General features: G+C 40.1%; 1 protein-coding gene and 1 long non-coding RNA gene across 2 annotated transcripts; one reads left to right on the forward strand and one right to left on the reverse strand.

The window, feature by feature from the left end:
- Nucleotides 1-1,704: 1,704 nt before the first annotated feature.
- On the reverse strand, nucleotides 1,705-7,005 carry nmur3 (neuromedin U receptor 3; the record flags this gene model as incomplete). The annotated part of the gene is made up of 2 exons (XM_083971174.1): nucleotides 1,705-2,135; nucleotides 6,156-7,005. The coding sequence occupies 2 exons, from the start codon at nucleotides 7,003-7,005 to the stop codon at nucleotides 1,705-1,707; spliced, it is 1,281 nt and encodes a 426-aa protein (XP_083827300.1).
- A 2,691-nt stretch (nucleotides 7,006-9,696) lies between these two features.
- On the forward strand, nucleotides 9,697-12,471 carry LOC310986732. Its single transcript, XR_014595421.1, has 3 exons — nucleotides 9,697-9,989; nucleotides 10,522-10,553; nucleotides 12,282-12,471. It is a non-coding gene; the product is annotated as an uncharacterized lncRNA (long non-coding RNA).
- Nucleotides 12,472-27,925: the final 15,454 nt, after the last annotated feature.

Raw genomic sequence — 27,925 nt, forward strand, 5'->3', positions numbered from 1 at the left:
GCAGGTGAACTCAGAACATGTCCATGGCCAAATGTGAATATGAATCACTTTTATTACACAGTAAGAAGGATGTATCCATGATTTAATACCAACAATGATGCACTTACATGTGAATAAAATGCAAAATATTTTTTGGCTCACCAATAAGCGGCGATTAAGGACAGAGAGGCTTTTGGATGCCCGTGTGACACTTTCCTGTGTAATCCCTGAAAATGGACTCCAATTCATACCAGCCCCCGAACACCAATATGAGTAATACACTGCCCCCGACTGCTGCAGGATAATGACAGACTCAAGTGTACAGAAATAACCCTCCTGAGGGTAAAGGCTGATGTTTTACCTTTTTTTTAATAATAGGTTGATCTTCTGGGGATGTGATGGGAATGGAACAGAAATTGAAAATGTTGCTCACTCTTGAAGCATCAGTTGCGACAAGTGGAATCGAGGGGCATGTGAATGGATGCCAAGAAAATAAATTTGCTTTATCCCTCTTTGGGTGAAATACTGACACTGACATTCAACAATACAATCAAACGTTATCACAGCCCACAGAATAAATCTTGTTCTGATAAATTGTGGGAAGGAACAAAAAACAAATGATCTCTTGGGTCAGTATTGTAAAAGCCAGACTGGAACAACTCCACCAACATGCAAATTATACCATGTGTTGATTCTTTACCTTTGAATGTTGTTATTTTAAGTAAGCTGTAACATGAGGTTTACAAAGCCTTATAAAAGCAGTAATCACACAACGCAATCAGCACAATGAGTGACACAACATCAGAAGTAACCAGATTTTAACAGAAGTAAAAAAAAATATAAGTGGATATCTTAGACATTTATTTGTATAGCTTTTAAATTAGGCGTTGCACAAGAGCCATAATCACTTTTTCATATCTGCAATCACAGTGAACAACAGCTTACCAATCAATCACATCATGTACATGATGCCTGGATATTCAACAAGAGGCAAAACAAGATTAGTGAAAAGCTCGCAGCTCAGCATTACCAGTTTCAACAAAACACTAGAAACAAAACCTGTTTTCCCTGCCCAGCAACACATCTCTTTTCCCCCCGATGAATAATCAAGTTTGACATCTTTTTGTATCAATCAGATTACATTTGATTGTCTCACTGGGTTCACTCTATAACGCAAAACAGCACTTATGGTATAAGACAGCGGGTGGGGTGTACAGGCACTGTTGTCCATAGTAACAAAGAAACCAAGTCAGCTCAAAGTATATGTACAGGCGCTATAATGACATGTTACAGCTTTAAAGGAATAGTTCACTTGAGCACTTTCTTGGTGAGTTAGATGAAAACCACTGTCACATCTGTAAAGTAAACATGACCTCACTTAGCTTAGTAGAAAGACTAAACCAGACTCTGTTCAAGACTAAAAAACAATGTACCAACTCTACTTTTAAAATGTATTTACATTCTTGAGTTTCTTGGGTTTTACACAAATTGAACTTGTGAGATGTGCAGATATTAATTACCTTGCCAGCTGTTTCCCCTGTATTTCCAGTCGTTATGCATCTGTAAATTGCTGGCTCCAGCCTGGGTGCTGATTGGACAAATATGAGAGTGGTATCTATCTTCTCTTCTAACCCTCAGCAAGAAAGTAAATCAGCTTATTTGACAAAACATTAGAGTACTCCTCTGAAGTTCAGCTGCTTGTGAGCTCTCCCTTATCAAATCTCATTAGAACACAGAGGTCTTGCGGGTCGTCTCTTTACATGCACATGTGAGAACTGCAGTGTCCATGGTGAGTGTAATAGCAGGAGACAGCAAAGGGATGAAAGCATTAGAGTCATTGGCCTTAGCCTGGACTCTGGAACCTGAAGCAGAGGGATGCAGTAAGATTTTAGGGAAGGGAGGTGAGTCTCTGACCGAGCTGTTGTCCTCCGTATGGGAACACACAAGTTCTCGGAAAGACTCCCTGAACCGTGTGGAGAGCAGGCTGTAAATGATGGGATTAACCGCAGAGCTGAGGTAGAAGAGGACGCCCGACAGGATGTGGACATACTGATAAATATTGTGCATCAAGTCGGTCCACTGGCTGATGGAACTCCACAGGAGCCGCTCGATGTGGAAGGGCGCCCAGCAGACTCCGAACACAGCCACCACAACCGCTAGAGGATCAGACCAGAGAGAAAGCAGGCTGTTAAAACAGGTACCATAGTTAATACAGGGCCGTTCTTACTGCTCTCTCCCATGTTATTTATAAGATATTGTTGATTACATGTTTCCATTCACTAGGAAGATCAAAGGAGATGTCATCAGAAAAGCTGTTTAAATGGAAAGACAAGGTGAAACATGCTCATAACACCAGCCCCTACGAAGGATTTGTACATAGACCAGTGGATGAAAGGACATTTATTCAAGTACTGCACTAAAGCAGTCTAAGGGCCCCTTGACAAATTTAGGGCCTTCTCAGACCTGGTATTTACACGTGTCTCAGGTGGACAGATCGTCACTTCACATCTGGCATTTCTCCTGTGACCACTTGTGATCAGATCTACTGTACTGTACTATATGCAAATAAACACATGCCTTGTGTCAGTGGGTTCGTTGGAGAAAGAGGCAAGGAGAGGGCTGAGCCAATCAGCTCTACAATGATATTAGGTTTTAGTCATTTGAAATGGTAATATATTTCATTATTTCATTCCATTATGAAACTCTAGTAGCACTAATTAGACCTGTAAGTAACAAGGGAGAATGAAAAGTCCTCATGCTGTGGTAATGGCTCCTTTTCATAAATTAGCAATATTTCACACACAGGTGACTGTGCTCCTTCTCAATGGGCTTCAATAGTTTTTTTTAAGAGCTTATTTGACTCATTAATTATATCCGACCGGCTTTCTGAAGACATGTACTTAATGTATGCAGCCTTTGTATGAGCTTGAAGTCTGATAGTGTCTAGCTGTAGTGGACTTTCCCCTGGACAATCTGAGCTTCAGTCAGGAAGATGACTATCACCTGTACAGTATGTCACGTTGCCTGCTCTGAGACTGCAGACCCTGTTGACGATCCTCTCAAGCTTAAATTTAATTAAAATTGTGGGAGCTGTTGCCACAGTGTGCTGAATGATCTTTTCCCCCATTCTTGTTTGTAGTTGAACATATTTGATCTACACATGTCACTAATTAGAATGTGGCAGACCACCAGAATCACCTCACCTCTCAAAAGCATCGTTGGTGCATCTTGAGTCTGTTTACATCTGACCTTAGATCTCACATACGACCACATCAAAAATATGTGGAACCTTTGTTTTGTTTTCCTGCCCAATTAATCATCTCACACTAAAATCTAAAAACTAACTCATGTCACTTAATGATGATGTTTTCAAAGAAAATGTCTTCAGAATCTTGAAAAGGAAGCAGTGTGCCATTTCCATGTAATAACCAGTCTTGCTCAGGAAATTTGCATACTATCACAATTTACTCTAAATCTAATCTTCTCTAAATCTAAAAAAAAAAAAAAAAAAAAATCGTACAATATACCTATCCCCCTCTACCATCCCCAAACACCACATTAAACTGGAAAGCTGTGCAATTCTTAAGCATCATAAAACACTGGGTAATATCATCTGCATTGATTTCCACCTTGGTCCTAAAATATAAATCTGAACACAAAATCCTGCAGGTGTAAAAAGTATTTTTCACTTATTTCAATCATAACTATTTCTAAATGCTACACTGCTGAGTAAAGGAGGACGAGCAGCATCAAGAGAGTTGGTGAGATTTGCCAGTCTAATCCCTGTGAATAATGTTTTTTCTTTTTTTTCATTTTGCCCCCTTAAGTATTACTGAAAGGTTGGAAAAAACAACTTTTTTCCACATTTATATTCTCTATCATCTTGTTCCAACTCCATCTCATTGAAGCTATGTAATGTTTACACTGAGTGAAATATTCACCCCCAAGTCCAAGTCTGCTCTATAAATCCAGCATGCATCACATATTCTAGATTTATTTTTTATTTTTTTTGCAAGCTTGAATTTGAATTTGGGTAAATTATCACCCAACCTTAGCTCCCCATACCCCCATACAGAATTTTCAAGTCATTTCAACATATTGTTTTGGGTCTTTTTTTCACTCTAACTGCCTTCAAGATAAAGCAGCCATCTGTTTACAGCAAATCAAGCTCTAAAAAGCCCACTGCCTACTGGGTGAAAGACAAATACAGTCATGACTATATCTGCAAACACAGTAGAGCATTTATCAGAAAGGCCAATGTTAGGAGATACTGGAGAGAAGAAGAAGGAATCCTGGATTCACAGTCATCACACACACACACAACACCATCTGAATGACTGGTAACCTAGGCCCAGCTCAGACCTGGTATTAGCATTCATCTTGCGTGATCATATCACAAGCGGAGAGCTCTGAGGTCAGATGAGGTGAACACATTAGAGATGTGATCACTGACTACAGGTGGTCTGGGCTGCACGTGTCTACATTTCTTTTAGCAGTGTGAACCCAAATGCATCCTGGGAAAGTGGCAAGCTCTGTGGCTGAGACATGAAGCCAACCCAAAAGTATAAATAACTGTTCTTCCTCTAATTGCAATTAGTATGTGATTGAAACTACGAGTTAATCCCCAGACTCTCATTTAAAAAATTGTAAAATTTTAAAATTTTCATCAGAATTAAATAAGCCTGGTACAAAAACTGCTTTGGTCTCCATGGCAGATCTCATCCTTCAGGAGGACTAACTGTGTACTGTGAGGGTGAATTTAATTTATACAACTCCACTTTTACATTTTATTAGGGTTCAAAGTTGCAGGCGTGGCCACTTTGAGTGACAGGTAGGTGAGCATATGCCTGCAACAAACCAGCAAGGATTTAAGTCTCAGCTCCAAACATGGTAAAAGTAAAGTGGTCGCTATGGGTCATCATCATCATGCAGCTCATGTCCAGTGTTATTTACAGTCTGTGGTCCAGGGCCACCTCAACTCAACTCAGCTTACCCCTCTCTGCCACAGTTTCATAGGAAACGGAAAATATATTTTGATATTTCAAAAGGATAACACATTATTTCTCTGTTCAGCTGTGCTCAATGCAATAATGACTGAAATAATTATCTAACCCACCCCCTCTCTCTCCTCATCCTCCTTTCTCGCACACAACATGACTCTCCATCTGTCATCGTCAGACCGGCTTTAAACAACAACACATGTGTTTGTTTGCATATAAATCGGTGAAATGAGATCCCATCACAAGTGGTCACTCAAGACGTGTGGAGACTCATTCTAGCACCATGTGTGGACAGACGCTCTTAGAATCAACCACTTGTGATCAAATCTCTGTGGGCCGCATGTTAATTCCCCATCAGAGCAGAGCAGGGCCATGGTCGGCATGTCATTAACTTTATAGGTTGAATGGAAGTGGAGGGCCAAGTCAAGAGGACAAAATGTCTGTTAATCCAGGTGGAAGAATTGTTCTACAATATAAAATGATCACTAACGCTGAGGTAGTGCATTATCTATCAAACCGACCTTCAAATCAGCTTCATCAAGGCTGTCCAGTGTGTGGGAGTGAGAGCAGCATGTAAACAAAATCAAACAACCCAGTACTGTTTGCACTGTTTGATGAAGAAATACCTGGCCTCATCTTTTTTTCCTACGGCTCACTTCAAGCCAGAGAGGCAAGCACAGGCAGAAATCCTTGAATGTATGAGGGATTACTTTATGATATTGTGCGGGTGGTGGATTCCATCACTTGATGTGCGTAGCCGCTTGACTAAACACGACCTTCATGATGGATCAAAGCAGAATTCAATTCAGTACCAGCTATTTTTGTTCCCTGTTGCAGGAAGCATTATCAGATGATTGATCTATTACTTTAGAGCAACAAATCAATTATCTATAAAATGGTTTTTACTGTGTGGTGGACTGTAAGAACTGTGCTAACATTGTATCAAATCTCATAAAGTTGCAGAGCTTAGAAGATGAGAAATAATGGTAAGTCCCTACAGAATACAAATTATCCAAAGAATGGACAATCCTCTGTCATTACATGCTCGGTGTTTGCCTCTTTGGAAACATGTCTTCGCATTGATGCCACAGATTAAATGGGATCTGCTTTCACATCCTTGCAGCCTGTCATGGCAATGCACGTTTTCTGTATAGCAGGAGAGAAAAAAAAACTCACCGAGCATCTTGGTCACCTGTTTCCTGCGCCCACTCTCCAAACTGATCTTCCTGCGAGTGTTGCTGCTGCAGTTCTTTCCCAGGTTCTTGCTGGGCTGCCGTGTCTCTCTGCCCAGGTGAAGACCCATCACCAGGTACAGCATGCTAATCACCATCATGGGTACAAAATAGAAGCACACGGTGGTGATCTGCATGACCATGTTGTAGATCCACAGGGGCTTCAGCACAGTGCATATGGCCGACTCCTCCATTTGCTCTGGCAGGTAGAAGATGCCGTGAAGCGAGGTGTTGGGGATGGCACAGATCATGGATACCACCCACACCACGGTGATGACCTGCTTGGCGTGCTGGTTCGTCGACAGGTAGCGCGTTTTGAGCGGATGCACCACAGCTATGTACCTCTCCACGCTCAGAGCCGTCACGTTGAGGATGGAGGCGAAGCAGACCGTCTCGAAGAGGAAGGTCTTGAAGTAGCAGCCGCCCTCGCCGAAGGGGAACGGGTAGTTCTGCCACAGGTCGTAAATCTCCAAGGGCATCCCGAACAAAAGCACGAGGAGGTCGGACACGGCGAGGCTCACCAGGTAGAGGTTGGTGGGGTTACGCATCTTCTTGTGCTTTGCTATCACCGCACATGTGAGAAGATTTCCAGACAAGCCGGTGAGGAAGATGAGAAGGTAAACACTGGTCACCGGGAGAAAGAAGGGAGATCGTTTTGGACCCAGGATGTCAAACAGGTTGACTTCAGTAAACTGGTCGTTGGTGGTGTAATTCCCAGTGCTGTTAAGTGGCATGCTGGTGTTGAGGAACAGTCTGGATGAGTCTGAGGTGGAGCCCTGTGAAGAGACATTCATTTCAGGAGAGAAGAGCTGGAGCGACGACAGACGTCAACACATCCTGTACTGAGTTGTGGGTTGGTTCAGCACCAGAGACCTGCTATAAAGAGACAAACAGAGAGAAGACAATCATAGTGAAATTACTTTATTTCATTAACAACCCTTTGATCAAGCTTTTTTTTTTAACTTTCATAATTTTTCCATTGAAACTCAGTGACTCACATATTCTTTTTATTTCAACCAAAGAACTCTGACTAGCCTAGACATCTAGCTGCCCCCTAGCGGCAGCAAATCTATTTGCTCCGTAGGTGGGTCTAGAAACGAGCCATAGGAACTTTTTGAGTCTCGAACACCGATTGTGTTCACCAATCACAGCGCTCTATCTGTTTAGAGAGTCGTTGGGCGGCTTAACGCCATGACGACATACATTTTAATTGGCTTGTCAGGCTAACGTCATCCTGCTCTTTGCTCTGATTAGTCGTAGCGCTACCCTATTGGTGCAGAGGCAGTTTGAAAGACAGCCTTCATCCCGCCCCCTGGATTGAGCCGAGGTCTACCGGTCGTATACAGTGATTAATGATATAGTCTGGCTTGTCAGGCTACTCTGACTAGCAATTCATCTGCAGATTATGAATATTCAAATGGAGTAAAAATGTCCATTATAATTTCACAGAGCCTAAAACGGTGTCTTTAAATTCTTTCACCATCACTAAAAACCCTTGGTGTTTAGTTTCAAATCTATAAAACCAAGCAAAAAGTAGCAAATCTTCAAATCTGAGGAGAAAAAAGGATTTTTTTTGTTTTTTGTTTTTTGACTTGAATTGATTTTAATATCCATCTACTCCACCATCAATTCACTAATAGTTTCCACTGCAGATTATCACTCAGATAACAAATTAAATCTGGCATTCTGTCCAATTAAAACAACAACAGATGTTTCTTCTATTTTTTTTCAAGGGACGAATGCCAGAAAGTGAAATGGAGGCCAGACATTTTTAGGGCAATATCATATTAACAGCCAGCTGTTACAGACTGTCCCCAAAATAATTAAAACACACTTTGAATCTGTTTTGCATGTGCATGTGAGGCACACATGGATTTATTTATTCCTATCTGGGTTAAAAGAGAATAATTTTCAGCTCTGTTGTTTGAGAAACAAACTTTTGACTGTGAACGTACGTTGTTCACAGCACATAAGAGCCTATAAGTGTCTGTTTTCACCAAATTGAGTCATTTTAGCAGTAGAACATCCAGCACTTGATGATGAAAACGTTTTTGTTGGTCATGAACAACAAAGAAGCAATTTAGTGAACAATAGTTTTTCCCCCTGTGGTTTGGGAAATACTGCTTTTACTGTCACAGTAATATGGCTCATATCATTCTCATTAAGTAGGGACTGTGGATAATTGCTGTTATATTATTACACACACTGTACTAATTATGTTGCAACATTTCATGCAAAGACCCAAGGTTATGTGACTAACACTGTAAGACAGTGTGATCTGCAAAGGAATCAAGAATGCCTGTCCAATATAATGTTACCTTAGCCTGTTTGAGGCAACTTATATATTTTATCTTCTTCTAATTATGAGGTCGAATGGCAGCCCATAACTTTAAAAATCGTGTGTTAACTTAAATGTTATTACTTATAGGCTACAACTTAATACTAAGGTACAGACACCAGTCACAAACAAATACACAGAATGAGCAGGATTTGCTATGACATCAGAAAACAATAACTTTGTTGACAATATTTCTAATAAAAGTGAAATCCTCACCTTGATGCTGCTGTGCCAGCCCTCTGTGCGCGCTCTCTGGGCTCATGGTTGTAAACGCAGAAACAAACGGCGCCAGTGAGCCAAATAAAAACTGATTAGCGGAGGCAAAAGTTGATGTTTTAGGGCGCTGCAGAGATTAGAAGCAGGTGGAGGGAGCACACAGAAGGATCCTGACTGAGCTGCAGCCAGAGATTAAAGTGGTGAGATGTGTGAGAGAGAGAGAGAGAGAGAGAGAGAGAGAGAGAGAGAGAGAGAGAGAGAGAGAGAGAGAGAGAGAGAGGTAAAGGGAGAGAGTGAGAGCTCATGAGATCACGTATCTGTGTCATTTGTTGTACTGTAGGATGACGAGAACGAGCGTTCTTTCACAAAAAGACACAAAAAAAGGTAAATTAAAAATGCATTAAATCTTGCAGTTAAATCAATTGTGATTAGATAAATATGTGTGTGCGCGCGTGCGTGCGTGCGTGTGTGTGTGTCTATAGCCCAGCAAACATTTCCTCGACCTGGGTCGAGATGGAGACGTCCAATCTACGTCGCGTCACGTCGTGACCTTAATTCGACAGTTTTTCAACATGATAAAATAACATCTGAGTAAATATGACATACATAATGAGTCATTTTAGATCGGATTAATTGGTTAAATACTGCCAGCAAACATTTTCTCAATCCGCGTCCAGATGACGACGTCCATCAGACGTTGCGTCACGACGTGACTTTATTTAGACTTTTTTTCGACATGATAACATTAGGGGGGATACGATCTCACATAACACATATTTAACTAAAAAAAACACTGCCAAGAATGATTTCCTCTATCTACTGCTGTCTAGTGCTGTGTGGAGATGAAGACATCCAGTCAACGTCCAGTCATGTCAGGACGTAGATTCAACCTCTGATTAACGTTGGGCAGGCGGGTTGATATGACGTCTATCTGAGGGGTGAGATGACCGGCGGATGACGACGTCATTTCAACGGCGTTTAGACGGCATCGGTTTACGTTGTTAAAAACTATTCAAAATGATGGAAATATGTTTGTGAATGGGAGAAAACAATGTAGTACCATCAAGTGTATTGGCGGGGTGGGCTTAAATGTTTGTTATTCTAGCATCCATCAAGGAACTATTTTCCTCGCGTAGTGAACGCACCTGGTTTCAGCTGCGGTGCGGCGGCGGCGGCAGAAGAAGTTTTGAGTCGGCGAGGAGAAGACACAGACGCGTGTGAAAGGTGAGCTTCGAAAAATAGTGTAATTTAAAATGAAAATGTGCTTGGTAAGACATTATACGTTCATGAGTTACATGTTAAAGTTCTGATTTTGTTGCTGCATCGTGTAATGTTACAGATATCTGCTGCATGTTATTCGTAACCGAGCGGCAGCTAACAGTAAGCTAGCAGGCGAAATAGCAAGGCCTACCCTGATACATCGAGTGTAGCATCGATGTTAAACCGAGTATATGTTCACAAAATGTACATTTTAAATTCAAATTCATACCAAGGAAACAGAGTAACCTCTTAGAAAAAGAAAAGTTTGCTGCTGTGAAAAGTGTATCACTGCATTATATTTTTTATCATAAGCAACATGCATGGCTACCTGACCTAACAGTATGACAAACATTTTAAGATCATGACACACTAACGTTACTGAGCTTGATGATGTCATATTTAGCTATCTCTACCTGAAACAGGACTATATTTTTGTGTCTCTGTCTCTCCCATAGGCCTGTATTGATAACTATCTTTTCAATATCTCACTTTACAGGTGTATTGCTGTGATAAAGAGACGCATACCAGGTAAGATACACACACTAAGGGTGATGGGGGCTTGAATGATTGTGAAGATTTTACCATCATTGCTCTTGTTATACACAGGGCCTACAGTAGTAGCGGTTCAAAAGTTCCCCTCCAGGCTGAAAGTCAGATGAATGGCCTAGGTTTTCCCTATGTTTTCCCTTCAAATCCCAGCCGCAGGAGTGGCCCCCCTCTTTCTCATGGGAGTGTCCATGTTTTGCTGTAACTCCACCCATTCACTGAAATACAGGGTATGACCCTCACAAATTCTCATCGCCAAAAGTCATTCTGATGTCATCTGAATGTCCACTGACCGCCAGAGGCAGCACTTAAAGCACCTCTGGTCATAATCATCATTTGATTTGATTTGTGATGTGAAATGATAACAGGCCTATGCGCTGGCCACTGTTTTATTCAGAAATGAAGGCTAGTAATACCTCCTGTCAAATATTGGATCACAATGTAATCGTTGTGAATCTCCATTTAAAGATTCCTCTTTTAATTTTAATTTCAGGCGATTTAAATAATTTTGGAAGATGTTTGCAGCTGTGCAGGTATTCAGTGCATGCCTTATGTCTTAGGTCAGGGAATTAGCCTTATCATTAGGGATGTTGCTGATGCTCATGTGTTTATCTACTAAACAGGATTTTATGTGTGTTAGGATGTGTGATGTGTGGTGTCATGTACTAGTAAATAGTAAGCAGCTGAATTAGCATTATAAACCCATCAACCTTTTGTCTGCATTAAGTGGGCAATTGGTCTTCCATTGTCACACAAATCAGAGAGGCAACATGCAGCTGGCTGTGAGGGGGAGGTTACTGGACGGCTGTGGGCCTGAACTTCTCCTGAGCTCGGCTATCTCCTGTTACCATTTCATCAGCAGCCACAGTGTTGGCAGATTACTCTGGAAATGTGATTCTAACCCTGGAAGACCCACTGTTGCAAAAATAATAAGTCAAACAATTTTCGGTCCTGCAACATTACTTGGATTTAGTGATCTAATCTGTCAATCAATATGTCAGATTGAAGTACTTAAAATACCCTCCATATTTTTTACTACATTCTCTAGAACATGTATATTACTGTGCAAGATATTCCCTAGACTTTTTGAAATAACTTTTTTTTTTTTATCATTGTTGCAATATTACAATGTTGGGTAAGAGTAGTAGTCAAACAGCCCTGTTGCAGTTTTTAGCTTCCTTCAGTTCTGTGAGAAGTTTCCTCTTGTCACAGAAAGCAGGACCTTCAAGACACTCCTGCTCATGTTCTTATTGTAGCTCCGAGAGCATGGAGTGGCAGACTTACTTTTAGCCTAGCAGGCATAAACAACTGAACCCAAACATCCACAAATACACACAGGCGGTGCGACCCCTACTGGGCACAACAGGGATCATCATGAATGATCTACATTTTCCCTTTGTACTTCCTTCCTTGACCCAGGTGGACAACAGGATGGTTAAAGAGGAACTCTTAAGGATTCCATCCTCAAACCTGCTCCATGTGTCCCTTAGCTCCAGAGTCCTAATGCTGGTTAAATCAATGACTTGTAACTAATGCCTATAGGCTTTATAAGGAACCATCAGAAGATTCAGGCTACTGTGTGGGTCTAAGAAGTGGTTATGTCATTACTCTTTCAAATCCCAGGACAAAGTCTTACTGTAATTTATAAAGTGCATTTTACATCTGAATAGGTGCTCTATAATTTTTTTTCTTCTTGTGTCCTCTCTCCAGCTGCTGTGAAAAGATGGAGCATTAAGGCCACAGATGTGGAAATAGAGAATGCAATGATGAATCATCTAAAGCATGCGCCAGCCAGAAGCGGGGGGAAGGAGCAGATCCTCGTCGCTGACTGTTAAGCCTCCTTGGCTATGACCTGACTTTACAAAAAAAAAATTGTTCTCTAATAAATATATTTGTTTTACTTGTTTATATGTTTTCAATACAACCAGTTGAATAGATCTTGTCCTGAATGCTTTCCTTTTATTATTCTACCTATTAGTCCATGCACCACTTGTATTTTACAGTATAGCCTAGGTGAACATCACAAGGATATTTTAAACCTTCAGGTTTATTTGCTATCAAAGTTTCCGTCAGGTTCACTTTTCCAAAAATGCTGATGTGATCTGATGTCTTTGACTTTTTGAAGTCAATGCAGCTTGAGATTTTTTTTTTTGCTAAAATTGAGAAGTTTGTTCAAGTATGTGTAGATTAGAGCATTGAGAATTACACATAGGATATGCAGCACAAGATCTGTGCTTTTCATAGAATTTCTAGATATGATAATGCCAGTTATAGACACCTTTTGAAATGCAATACATTACATGTGTAGAAAAAAAGGTTGAAATGTAAGCTATATTGCAATTCGAAACGACAAAAGTTGAAATGTTGATGTAAAAATTATGCCGTCTAATAGCCGTCGAAAAGACGTCGGTCATGGCACCGACGTCAGGAAAACTTTCATTTAAGCACCTCAAATAGACGTAGAATCAACCTGTTAGATCGACGTTAATTAGACGTGAGATAGACGTCATGAAGTAGCCTGCTCTGTGAGACGTTGATAAGTCGTCTAAACGACGTTGAAACAACGTAAAATGATGCCGTCTATTAGCCGTCGAAATGACGTCGGTCATAACACCGACGTCAGAAAAACTTTCATTTGAGCACCTCAGATCGACGTCGAATCAACCTGCCTGACCGACGTTAATTAGACGTGAAATAGACGTCAAAATGTTTGCTGGGAGGATAGGCCTGCACAGCATTAGGATTAGGTTTTTTTTTTTTTTAATAGGGTTTGCTAGCTTCAGGGGCTATTTGTAAGTTATGTTACATTTAACAATGCTACCAGTGAATAGGAAACTTGAGCCCAGCCTCAAACACACCATGAACTGTCTCCAGCAGTGGAAAGAAATTACATGTTTAAGAAAAAGTATTTTCTGAGCTATAACCCCGTAAACTACAGAAGCTGAGAACTGCCATGTAGCCTACTGTGTTTTTTTTTTTTTACTGCCGGTTTTCTCATGATAACAAATTTTTATTCTGTTATCTTGATATAACAGAGTCAGTTTTCCCTTATTAAAGTAGGTTCTGACAGCAGCAGAACAGGACTGCTAACTCATCGGCTGAGAAAAAGTTAGCCAAAACGACCGGATCGCTTACTTCTGCTTTAAAAAAATGTTCTTGAATTTTTTTTCCCTCCTCCGCTGTAAGGAGCTAATTCTAACACTTAGCCTATAGTGTGCAAGCATGTATTAAGTGGCCAAGCAGGCATTGTCAAGTGTAGCCTTGTGTATGAGTGCCATTTTCACACTGGAGCGCAACTCCAACAGGTCTCCTCCAAACGCGAAAATATAATTTTCATAGTTTGCAAAATCTATTGAATGTTAGAATGTTAGAGTGAGGATTTGCTAAATGACGTATGTGGCGTGTTTGAGGGTCAGGCATCTTCTTGTCAACAGAGCTGAACAGCTCTGCATGCACAAGTGGTTACAGTACATGGGGAAGTCTATAGATATTTTCATTCTCATACAGCAAAAGTATACCTTTGCGCAAGATTCACATCATTAATGTGAAGTCCCAACTCAGCAAGTAGGCTACAAAACAACAACACAGGATTAAACAGAGCTTGATGAAAAATATTCAAGTCATAGAGAGAAAAAAAAGAATTATTTGATAAAAGGTCAAAATTAGCCATAAAGACAACAATATGAGATTTAAACATCATAATCATGAAATAGAAAGTCCAATTTATTTGATTGAAATGTATTTGGTTTGGCTCCCGATGACAGCAGACTTTCATGGCCAAATACTGATCTGGTGCAGTCTTACCATAAGTGTGGGTAAAGTGTAAATCAAGTGTACTCCACTTTTGGTTGTTAGAGAACACATTTTCGCACAACACTAAGCACATGAACGCACACACCAAGTGCCCAAGCATTAAAGTGTAATCAAGTGGGTAGAGTAGGGGTTTTCAAACTGTGAGGCGCGCCTCCCTTGGGGGGCGCCAGAGAGTTTGAGGGGGGGCGCGACATGAGAAAAAGAAAAAAGAAAAACTGAAAACATTCAAACAAAAGATGAGTTACATGTCACTTGCATATAGGGCTAAATGATTCATGTTTTTGCAGTAGCTTATAGTTTGCAATACTGCGATATGATAAAACACGATCTACACACAGGCTGCGATTATGCTCGACTGATGTGTCAGGGAGCAACACACTCACTCCTGACGCGTCATAAACTGACGCTTGGTCAGGGCCCTTTGCGCACAGCTGTTTATTTTTCATTAAGGGGGGCTCACTCTCTCACACTTTGAAAACCCCTGGGGTAGAGTATCTTTAATAGCACACAGCCACTTTAGGAAGACTTTTCTTCCACTGAAGTTAGCACGCTAACAGCTAGCCCTGGCTCAGCTATAGCTACAGTACAGTTTCTGATAGTGAATCACTGTGTAGGTGTTCCAATATACCCTGAGGGGTCACATGTTCAAAACCCTTTTGTATTATACAGTAAGGTTATGGCCATTTTACACAGAAATAGTGTTTGAAATTTGTTGCAAACCCTCCCCTTTTCATATAACAATGCAGCACTGCGTGTGTCACAAATGTATCATTTTTTAGTCAGTTTCACAACAAACTAAGGCTAAAAAAGGGAAAACATGGGCTGGCTTCGACTAAGCCACGATGATACCACTGGTCATGGTAAATTTAATTTCTGAAAATCAAGGTTAACACCAGTATTCTTTTTTAACATGCTGTTTTATATCTCCTAGGAGGAGACACCTCCACCAAGCCTATTAGCTTAACACATCATTTGTTCAGAAATGTTTTCCTGGAGTGGATGAGCCCTGCTGCTCTGTCTGACAGCATGGATGTTGTGGGCACACACAAATAGTGTTTGTGAGTGTTAAATGAGTGTGTGCATTATTGTGGATTGGTGCATTCTTGTGGGAAATTACTTTTCAGCAATCAACATAATTTGTTCAAATTGAATCTTCATATATTTGAAAATCATGAGCCATTCATGTTATAAAGACAACAATGCCCCAAAGCTTTTGGCGTGCAACAGTCACTTCAGAGATTGAGAAAATGTTTAATTTGAGTTTTTACTTTTTCCAAGTTTATTCACAGCAAGAACAAACAACACAGAGTCACAGTAAAAATCTACTTTTTCATTGGGTAAAAAAATGCAGTATTATAATTGTCAACCTGTGTGTAACTCAAAAAGTAAAGAATCTCCTCAATCCACTATCATATAAGACACTCTCTCTGGCTGCAATTTATTGACACTGAACCCTTGACTGATCTTGGATCCTTTGTTCTCTGCAGGTTACACACACATACAGCTGCTATCAATGCAGAGGTCAACGTAACACGCTAACCTGTTCTGTCATTGGGAATAAAAATGAGAATGTGCACTCGTCTGCGCAGACAATCAATTCCTGAAGTGTTACACAAAAAGATGTGTCGTCCACTTAGTATTCAGCCTTGTTTTTACAAAGCACACACTACAAAAACTGCTTGTCTCTGCCCTTTTATAAATCCCCATTATAAACTGTGTTTTTCTTCCTAGAAATATAGAAGCGAAGGTGCTAGAAAGAGAAGAAAGAGGAATGACAACACTCAAGGTATTGATTCTGTATTGGACCTCAGGAAGCTGTGTAGAGGGAGCGAGAGGATCGATGTGGGAACATTTGAGCTGGTGTCTGCTGCATGTCGTCCCACCACCTGCATTTTCATTCCAGCAAGGTAATACCAATCAGTGTTCCTGACAACTTTTTTGAAACTAAGACAGCATGCTCTATCACTGACAAATACCTACAACTTGAAATGCCATATAAGGTCTTTACTGAAACCAGCTTTAAACGCAACACCACCACATCATCACCTTTTAAATCACAGCAGATCAATCTGATCCTTATTCGAGCTGCTGTATACCTAAACACTAAGGCGCATATCTGACTCTTCAGCTGCTAAACACTCACAGACCATACTAAAGAGCGACTGTAAATTGTGCTATAAAGTTCCAGAGCTGAGGAGAAATATACTGCAACAGATGGGCCATGACTGCAAAGCACAGCTTGTTTGTGCTTTCTCATTACTGTACAACTCAGAAAACGACGCCATCTCACACTTTTTTTTATGTCTGAGGTGATCACTGTATCTTTGTCAAACTCTGCCGCTGATGCAAAGGATAAACCTGCACTAACAAGCCACTGTTGTCTTTAGTTTTTTTGTAACACAGAATTACAAATAACCACCATTATATTATACTACATGGCTCTCAGCTGGCTGCCACTATGTATCCAAAAGTGTTAATTTGACTCTAGTACAACTGAAAAACTGGAGCAGAACAACTAACTAACAAGGCAACTTTTAGACCCCCCACCTGGCCAAGCCAATGTTCACCACGGGTTGGAGAGATCTCAGCCAGGGACAGCCACGGCCCAAGCCAGCGCAAACTAAAATAATAATAAAAGAGCTAAAATGAAAAGTAAAAAGAATAAGAATGGTGGTCTGTATTTATATAGCGCTTTACTATACCTGCAACGATACCCAAAGCGCTTTACATCATACAGTACATCGCATTCACCCATTCACACACACTGATGGCGGAAGCTGCAATGCAAGGCGCTAACCACGACCCATCAGGAGCAAGGTGCATAACTGCCGAATAACAAATAAAGAGAGGGCTGAACTATATATTGAATAAAACATATAAAATAAAAATAAGAATAAGACATTACTTAAAAGCCAAATTAAATAGGTGGGTCTTCAACAATTAACATACTCGGGGGCCATAGTGCTGGAAAGATGCCTCACTGTAAGTTTGTGTTCTAGCTTTGGGGATTATTAAAAGGCCAGTGCCGGAGGATCTCAGGGTCCACAAGGATTCATATGGTAAAAGCAGTTCTGAAAGATAAGAAGGTCCAAGAGCCCTAAGACATTTGAAAACCATTAAAAGGACCTTAAAATCAGTCCTAAAACACACAGGGAGCCAATGCAGTGATTTTACCTATTACTATTTACAAAACCTGTGCATAGCAGCTCAACATTAGAATAAATAAAAAGTAATTAATGTTGTCAAAACTGCTACAAGTACAAATTCGGTTACTCCCCATGAGATAACATCACATCTGTACCTGTGTAGGACTCCTGCTGTGTTCCTACCTTCTTACTTGACCTGCTCAGCGTGCTTTTTAATTGCCCCTTGAATTGAATAATCTGGAACATGTCGACATACAGTATGTCCTTTTCAGGAAATATGTGTGTAACTAATGGGCCTGGGGCACGTTACGGTTAATGGTGTAATACCTATTCGGCAGAGACTCTATCTTGTCCTGTCTCTGAGGGTCTGTACTCAACCTTGGTTGCTATGGTTGTTTCCAGTGGTGAGTGGGCACAATTAGCCACACTAGAAATAAAGGGATGCAAGGCCAACTACTGCACACAAACCTAAACATTAATCAAACATGAATATCCCTTCACAGTGGAAAGACAAGAGGCAGAGGCAGTCACATACAGTCAAACGCTGAGTCATTACCTTGAAAAAGAACAAAATAAACCAGACATTTACGTCAATTTTTACTTTCAACAATGTACTGTAGCCTACTGCATGGATCAACACTTTTCAGTGTCATGAAAGATACAGTAATGGAGAATAAACATTGCTTGCAGACAGAGCAAGGTCAAAAAAAAATCTTTATTTGCCATTTGTGCATACACACATAGGAATTTTTGTACAGTTGTTCCAGGTCAGGTGGAGAAACAAAAAAGAACACACAAGGACATACAAGACACAACGAAAAACACTTTAAAAAGGCTCAAGCCTGGACCACCATTGTACAATAAGATCTCACATACAAAACAATCTCTTTTATCAGCTTGCTCAAAGCCAGAGTTCTAGTTCACACATGCCACATGAAACAGTCACTGAACAGGTAACAGCTCGCCAACAGAGGGCACAGTAGGTTCAGCTTCATGGCACAACAAGGGACACAAAGTCACGTGTTCTACGTGCATAACATGACTGCTCTGCATAATTTACTAGGATGCAGCACCTCCCATTGGTCAGGTGAAGTATCAACAGTACCAAGTTGTCCTGCACATCCAACACTGTAGCTTAGATAAGTGCAAGTGAAATGTCGCCTTGACTCTGACATCAATTTAATGAACAGTAAAACACTATATTACCAAGAGGTATATGAACATGCAGTCTTGCATCCATGCAGTAAGGCAAGGCAATTTTAGTTTATCTCAAAGGGCTTCACATGGCATCATAACAACATCCTCTGTCCTTAGACCCTCACATCCACTGAGGAAAAACTCCATGGAAAACCCTTTTAACAGGGAAAACCAGGAGAAAGCTCAGGGTGAGCAACAGAGGAGGGATCCCTCACCCAGGGCGGACAGACGTGACATAGATGTTGTTACAGACAAGAAAACAGTTTATAACAGAATGTGGGAAACAGTAGGGGAGTAGGCAAGTTCCAGTTTCCAAAGACTCTAAGTAAAAGCTAATCCATCCATCCATTAGTTACAAAGCTTATTCGTTCAGGGTCACATGGGAGTTGGAGCCAATCCCAGATGGCACAGGGTGAGGGTAGGGTACAACCTGGACAGGTCCAACACATACACATACTCACATTTACACCTACACATCATTTTGAGTCGCACACACCAAAAGGCACACAAGGCCTAGGGAAAGCTGCGAGGCCAACCACTGCCCCACCAGTCCACACACCGGGGGTTAACATTGCTCTGTATCAGTTTAATATGTGCCACAACTTGTTACTGTAACATGTTGGTTGTCTTTCCTCCATGATGCAACTTGTGCAGCAAGTGATGAGCCCTGACCTCAAGCCAGTCCATCACACCTGATATTAAATCAAACCCCCAATGTGAATATTGTCTTCTCACCTATCAACATCCGTGACTGACTGCATCTCATCACAGTCTCTTGTGACTGAGTAGAACCAAATCCCAGGGCTGCAGAGAGGTGTGTTGGCGCCCATAGTTTTGGAATGAGTTTTTTAACAATCACAATCAGGTTTGTTTTTATGCTTGTTTGCCTGTGAAGGTTCTCAGTCATCCAGGTCATCAAGTTGTCTGAGGGAGTTGAATCTAGGTCAACTGGACTTGGACTTGATGGCATTTCCTCTCTCATCTAAAAGTTTTTTCAGTTCTTTGTTTGTCCGCAAAGACGTGAACACATACTGTTACACAAAAGTGGATGCACTTTGTGTCCTTGTTTAAATGAGCAAACCTGTGTTTGAAAACTACTTTCACTGCAACCAGATGAATGTAGCTGCTTCCCATATTGAAGCTCAGGAGGCCTTAAATTCACAACCCTTTCTCAGTGAAAGGTGGTTCTGAATATACAAAATTGTATAATTGGATTATCTGATGCTTTTCTTTTGGTCAGTGTTAAGTACAGTTGTGCATAATGTTGTAAAATGCAATGCAACATCAAGTTCCAATTGTCCTTCTATTCTCTATGCACTAATTTCATGAACTGGTGTGTTGTCTTGTTGAATGATGATGTTTTTGTGCAGCTGAGAAACTGAATTTCCCTCGGGATAAATAAAGTATTTATCTATCTATCTACCTTACAATTTATTTCAATGTGTAATAAATATAAAAGGCCTCATTCAATATGGTGAGGTGGAAACATAGTAGGGTTATTTATTGCTTTCATAGTGTCTTTCACCTAGCCCTTTGTAGTAGTTCCTCTTATCTTTATCTTTATTTATCATTTGAACATGTTTGGCCTTTCACTACACCACTGTTTTCATAGGCGTCCTTGAAAAGAGTCTGAAATTTACACCAGAGACATAAATCAAACAGGCTGTGCTCTTTGCTCTGAGGTGATGATTTACAGAGAAACAGTCAGCATTGTCTGACTGAAAATGAAGTAGGATGAATGAAAAGACCTACACGGCATAAAGCATGTTGTATCCCTTCAATAAAACTGCTCTGGCGATGATGGTATCATTATGAGAGCGGGTCACAGGGAGCAGAGTGCTGTCGCCAACTTTGGCCTTGATGTTCAAGGCTGTGTCATTTCATTTTTAAAAGGCAACAATCTGAAATAAACTTTTGTCTGTGTAGCTGTTATTTTGTTTGTGTGTGGTCAGTTACCAGGGCAACGCTGGTCACAGTGCTTGACTGATTGAATGGAATTGCTTATGTATTAATCTGGCTTTTTAAAAGGTCGACATAATAATCACATAAACAAGACTAGGTCAGGTACAGTAGGGGCACCTAGTGGCGCAGTGGGTTTAGCAGGCGTCCCATGTATTGAGCCTATAGTCCTTGTGCAGGCGGCCCCGGTATAAATCCCGCATCGGGTGGCCCTTTCCTGCGTGTCATTCCCTCTCTCTCTGCCTCCCCATTTCCTGTCTCTCTCGACTGCACTGTCAAATAAAGGCATGAAAAAGCCCCAAAAATATATACTTAAAAAAAAAAAACTAAGTATGTGCCTGCTGCCTGTGGTGAAATCCTGATTTTCTAACTGTGTTTGATGTTGCCTGATTAAAGCAGAAGTAAGCAGAATATTTGTGTTAATATAAGTCTTAAATAGTTGTATCTTCCGACAGCAATCACTTCTATAGAGTGTTTGGTCTGAAACACGGGTCTGTCAGTCACTCTGCTCTGCTGTAAGCCCAGGAGAAAACTTTCCTTGTATCCTACAACCTTTATCCAATGAGGAGAGAGAACGGCATAAAGGGGCGGTCCTCTCTGTGTGTGCAGCCAAGGGATGCGCGTGAATGTGGTGACGTAGGGACGAGGGCGGGGACTGCTAACTCCATCTGCTGACAAGAAGTTAGCCAAAACCACCGGATCGCTTACTTCTGCTTTAAATCATCAAACACATACATTAAAGAAAGAAGCTGTGAACTGTAGTTACAGACTGTGCTTAAGTTGTCTTTTGGCCTTGGGGTGAGAGAGAAATACTGTAGGCGTATTGTATATTACTTACAAGTCCAGAACAGGAGTGTTGCTGGCCATTACAGCTCTAAAACTCAGCCTGTCTCAGAATCTCAAAAAGGTTCAACTGAGTGATGCGTGACTATCGGTCGAGCAGTACCTCTACCGATAGTCATGATGCGCACATCATGCCCACACAACGATGGGACCCATCGCTCTTAATCAATTACACTGCACAACAGAAAATAGCAATTAAAAAAACATGTGCTTACCTTTGAGAACCGCCCACAAACCATCTAATTCCTATTGTATATTCTTACTCTACTAGCGTTTCTATGTCCCAGAATTGTCCTTTTGTTTTCTTTTTTTCCTGTTTTCCTCCCTATTTGCGCCAAAAAAAAAACTCACTGGTTTGCAACATCGCGTAACCTAATGATTGACACCTGTCAATTTCTCCTCTCTTCTTTTTTCTCGGATTAGAATGCATCCAAAACAGGTGATCTATGAGTAACTTCAAAGAGAAATAAAACACAGAGCACAAATAAAATTGTATAATTTACAGATTTTGATTGACAGAAGGAGGAGATCCCGGATCATACTGGGACTCGTGCCCCAGTAAAAGGGCTCTGGCGTAGCCCCTGCTCCAGAACAAGATAGACTTTTATTTTAATCAGAGGCTTCATGTTCAACCTCCCTCTGTTTTGTCAGAGCCTCATTACCAATGACTCCCCCCACCCCACCCCACCCCACCCCTCTCTCTGTGGCATTTAATTTTGTTTAGTAATTATTCTATAAGTACTCGTGATACATAAAACTACTGTAATGGGTAATGTTTTTGCTGCTATGGAGGCAAGGCTGAGTGTATTGGAAGTGCTCTTCCTCTTCGCTACACTTCCCAAGCAGTTGGGAAATCACAGCAGCTCATTAGATTTCGGCTCTGCTCTTTGCTGAGCAGTGGTCAAAGTAGCATCACTGGTCAGTCAGAGATTATTGTGTAGACTTGCTACTGTGATCCAGCTAATCTATGGCTGCAGTAGACATTATTGTGTATGGTATCATTATCATTTTTGTTGTTTTACAACTTGATTGAGTTAGTCAGCTGGACTAATATCGACTTTGTACCGTCTGATAATTTGAGCAATACATTCTAATACAGTTTATCTCTCTCCTTCATCCCATGTTTTTCATTTCCTAACATCTTCACAAGTCAACAGAGGGACACACAGTACAAATACTTTTATTAGGCTTACATAACCCAACCAGGTGGTTGAGATAAACTAAATCCTATCCAAAGACCCAAACCTGCTAAACCCTCTCCTGATGATCAGTTCTTATCACACCCAAATTGTACTTGACATGTATGTCATCATACGTTAATTTAAATAAATAAATAAATAAAAATAAATAAGCCACTCAATGCCATCCCATGATGAATATAGTGCTGCAGTCATGGGTATGTCTAATCAATACTGCTGGATAATAAGTTACTTAGGTTGATCAGATAAACACTGTTGTGATTGTTTTCTGCCAGGCAGATACTAGCACAACATTAATAAAATAATCGTAATAGATAAGATAACACTGATTAAGATGATATCATTGCTCACTTAAATAGCAACTGGAGGATGTTGTTTATGCACTAATCAAAGTGAAAGTAACTCTAATTGACAGAGATAAAGTCTGCAGCAATTTCCCTTAAACCAAACACTCACCAAAGCCTTTTGTTTACTTTGAGGATGTGGTGTGATAACTGGTTGAAAAATGTATAATATGCTTTTGAATATTTTCTGTATTTAATTTTTATCGGGCAGACACTCCCAATCCAACATATTTTAAAATCCCCTTAGAAACCAATTTTCCCCATTGTTTTTTGGAGGCCTGAAAATCCACCAAGAAAGAAAAACTCATCCAGTTATTCACAATAAAATATATAAGATTAGAGGGAGGATGGAAGAAGAAGAATGTATAAAAAGTTGACCTCAGTCTCTCTCTGCTTTTTTGCTGATGTAGTAGATCAGCAAATGTAGTTTCTAGGGATTTACAAGTGGACAACAAAGTGATGGGAACAGTGGCAGTAGGCTACATACAACAGAGTGCTGCCCAATCTGCAAGTTCAATAAAAAAGGCTGATTTATTTGTGAGAATGAAATCAGCCAACCATAAATCTGACACTTGCGATAAATCTATACAAGTTTAGTCTTCAGGAGCTGGACAAGTCAACTGTCAATTTATGGCTTTGTAGTAACGCCACCACTGTTGCCCCTAGTCAAAAGGTGTAATTTAAAGCCCTCCAAGCGTGGGACTTGATTAGCAAAGAGACTCTAACAATCTCTTTATTACGTAATCTATTGTGGATATAACTGGCTGTGAAAACAAATCAAATCCATAGGCATTTTTACAAGAACAAAGTTTTTCTAAATTCCATACTTTATGTAAGTTTGTATTTCTTTAGGTACGTGTCCAAAAGTTCACCTCACCTCACCGGTCCAATACACTGTTATTCAATTAAACAACAAATATATCACATTAATTTACAGTTTTTCCTCAGTCGCTTTGGTGCTTTTCTCAGATCAGAATGAAAATTACTCATAACTATTAGTTCAACCTCCACAACATGTATTCATTTGTCCACATTAGTAACAGTTTCTCCTTCCTTTGAACAAATTGCAAATGCTTTTGGACATGTATCAGTTGCTCTCATACAATTCTCTGCTGCTTTATAACATCATTCGCTTATGTTATGTCAGCCAAAATGTACTTATGAATGCTGAATGGTCTTTTGTTCCCTATAAAACTAATAATAGTCCTCATTTCATTGCTTGAGTCATTACATACAAAATTGTTGAACTAGTCAAAATCTGTCAAACTAATGTTAATGTTGGGAGAAGCACTGTGAATTCAATTATTCAAACATTTCAGGGAGAACAGGTATGTGTAGTATTGCAAACATTTTACATTTAGACTCACAGCTTTACTACAGTACAGATTTACTGTATTGTAGTATTACAGCAACCTACTTACAGTAAATATTTGACATATTTACAGTATGGTACTGTACTACAGCATTTTACAAGTGGGAAGCACTTTTACAGTATTGTACACTACAGTAATATGGGTTGATGCAGTAGCCTATATGTACTGTACCACATAGGATTAAAGACCACCTCCCAGAGCTGGAAGAGGGTGGAAGAGGTGCAGTGGTGACTGCAAACAATGACATAAGGTTGAGAGAGATACAAAGCGATGATGACAAGATCCTTGGGAATATTGAATCTGTTTCAATCGTTACACTTGACAGAGTGATGTAGATGAAGACATGTGGCCAGACAGACAGGAATGGTTTAGTACTCTGTAGGTTCAGTTACAATACTGCAATATTGTTTACAGTTGTGCACAGCTCTACCCAAAGTGTGTTTCTTATGTTTGTTGTAAATAGATGACTGTAGTGTATTTTTCTTTTGCACAATGCTGTGAACAAATTAGAATTGCAAAGAGCATAGTCAAAATGTGAAACATACATATTCAGAATCAGTTACTCCACTAAATACAGCAATGTGTAACTTTGCTGTAGTTTTCACATGGCTGTACAAGTACGATGTCTGGAGCATTTTCAGGTAGTGTCACCAAGACCTGACTTTTTTGCATTAGAAAACACATAGAGAATAAACTGTCATAATGAAAACATGACAAAGCCATTTGACTATCTTGTTCATAAACGATGGTGTCAGGACTTCTCATTTTGATGACACTGACAGTTTCATTAAAAACAGAGTGGACACGCACATCACACCAGTGAGGGCAGGTGCAGAGTGCAAACAATAAGCAAAATAGAAAAAACAAGAGCACTCGCAACTCTGCAGGACTCAGTGTCAGTTTATTGTAGTGACGTACGTTTTGAGCAATGTAGCTCTTCGTCAGTCCTGTCTGACGAAGAGCTACATTGCTCGAAACGTACGTCACTACAATAAACTGACACTGACAGTTTCATTGACATGAACACTTGCTTTTGAGGAATGAACTACAGTATCCATTTTGAGCAAGTGACGCACTTTTGCAGGTTATCCAGTTTTGCAGTTTGCACTAATTGTTTTGAGAAATGCATTGTTTTGCAAATGTTAGTAATAGTGGTGTGAGAAAACCATCATTCATTGTCAAGTGTTTTTAATATGTTTTTTTTTATTTACTTAAAGGGATAGTTCCACATTTTGGCAAATTCGCCCATTGCCATAATCCCTATAGTCATAGGGTTAGGTTAATTACCTTTAATTGTTGGTGCATGTTTAGAGACCGGGGGGAAGAGATGTGAGCTACAGTACAGTAGTCCCCTCCCCTGCCCTGTCCTTCATCAAACTCATCAAATACACAATCCAACAACTCCAAAACGCTCTGGTGGAGAAGTTGTGACCTGCACATTCACCACGCTAATATGGAATGGAATAATGGAATGTTGATGAAGTATGAGATAAAGTCAGGGTCAGACAGATAAAGTCAGGGTCAGACAGATAGATAGATAGATAGATAGATAGATAGATAGATAGATAGATAGATAGATAGATAGATAGATAGATAGATAGATAGATAGATAGATAGATAGATAGATAGATAGATAGATAGATAGATAGATAGATAGATAGATAGATAGATAGATAGAAAAAACTTACCAGATAATAATTTTAAACAGAGTGATCACTTAATTTACTGACAAACACCTCTGCATCAAATACTGTAGGCCCAGCTAAACCAAGAGTATTGTTCCTTTTTCCCATACTGTATATGACTCCAACTTTCTTGTAACATTTTGTAAATAATGTTGATTGAATGTGGTTTTCTCTGTGGTCAGTGTGTCACACACATACATTTTCAGTAGTTAACCTTGGATTAACCAACTGTACACTCCCTGCCTCGCAGACACACAACAGCACACACAAAATTTGCTACATGTTTATATTTTATTGAGTAAAGTTTTTTTCATTAGACTATTTGAGCAAGCAAAACACACTAGACACTAACATAGTAAGAGAGTTGTATTTACCATTTGGCACAGCACAACACATCTTTGGTGGGCATGTGCCCTTTGTCACCCCCCTCTCTCCCCTCTTTTCCTGTCTCATGTAGTGACCGCTGCAACAGCTTGGTCACATGTTCAAGAAATGCTAATACACTAAGGTTTGTAGCTTACTTATGATGCCCCCAAATAGCCAAAATAAATACATATTTGCAGATTTACAGAGCTATAGAAACACTGCTTACTGACCTACTTGACTTGGAAATGTGTGGTAATTGGGGCCAGACAAATACTCAAACATATTCCATTCATACTCAGGCTGATGATTTACCTCCCGCCAGACAATAATGGTTGTCATCAGTCTTACCTGTCTGGGTACTTGCCCTTTCCCATGACTTAGAGACTGGTTTTCACTCCTCGGCTCAACAGAGAGCCATTTGGCCAAATAGTAAAGTATGACAGGAAATTGATTCTAAAAGAAACTGACTTAAAATCAATAACCCAGATTTATTATTACTTTGTTAATCACCAATATATAAGCAGCTTTTAAGAGCAGCACACTAGTTGAACAGGGTTCACTGAGTGTGCTGAAATGTCAGACTGAGCCAAATCAACCATCTGTCACATCACTTCACATCAGACATACAACTAAAAATAAGATTATTATAAGCTAGCATCTATTCATCCTATTTTTCTTTATCTGTTTTCTGTTTCTTTCTGTGTCACGTCATAGCGAAACGCCCACACATTTCCGCCAGCCTTCCTGTCGGCCTGATTTCAAAATACCCAACTGTGTAAAAACCTTACCTGTCTAGAATGAAGATTATTGATTAACAATGCTAACTTAGTCCCATATACTACTCCCACCTGACTGCGTGGACTGATGATGCAGACAGTCTGACAAATGATGACTAATACACGTGTTAAAGGATCATTCAGACATGGTATCAGCTTTCCATCAATCCATTATCTGCAACTACTTATCCTGTCAGTGGGGGCAGGAGTTTAACCCATAATGCATCTGAGAAAGAGATACATTCAGAAAGACCAGAATAGAAACCAATATAAACACACACTTGCAAGCCTAAATTAAATCCCAATGGGCTCCAAATCTTAGCCTCTTTTAACCCTCTTTCAATCAGTTTGTAATTTGCCAGTATTGTTGTTTTTTGTAGTAATTAAATAGCCAGAAAAATGTTAATAGATATACACTGCTGTGAAATAATAAAAAGTTGTTTTACCGGGGGTCCCTCAGTGGGACCTCAAGTGCGAATGAATGTTGAAGGTTCGGTTTCAGACACAGAGCCCTCTCATCAGGAAAGTGTATATGGAAGATCCAACGCTATTCAACAAATAGTTCTGCTGGAATAATTGAACTCTTTCGCTTTAAAGGATACTTACCGTTATTTACAATCTGGACCTTATTTCTAGCATAAAATACGATCATT

This window comes from Trachurus trachurus (genome assembly GCF_905171665.1).
Source record: "Trachurus trachurus genome assembly, chromosome: 5".
NCBI lineage: Eukaryota > Metazoa > Chordata > Actinopteri > Carangiformes > Carangidae > Trachurus > Trachurus trachurus.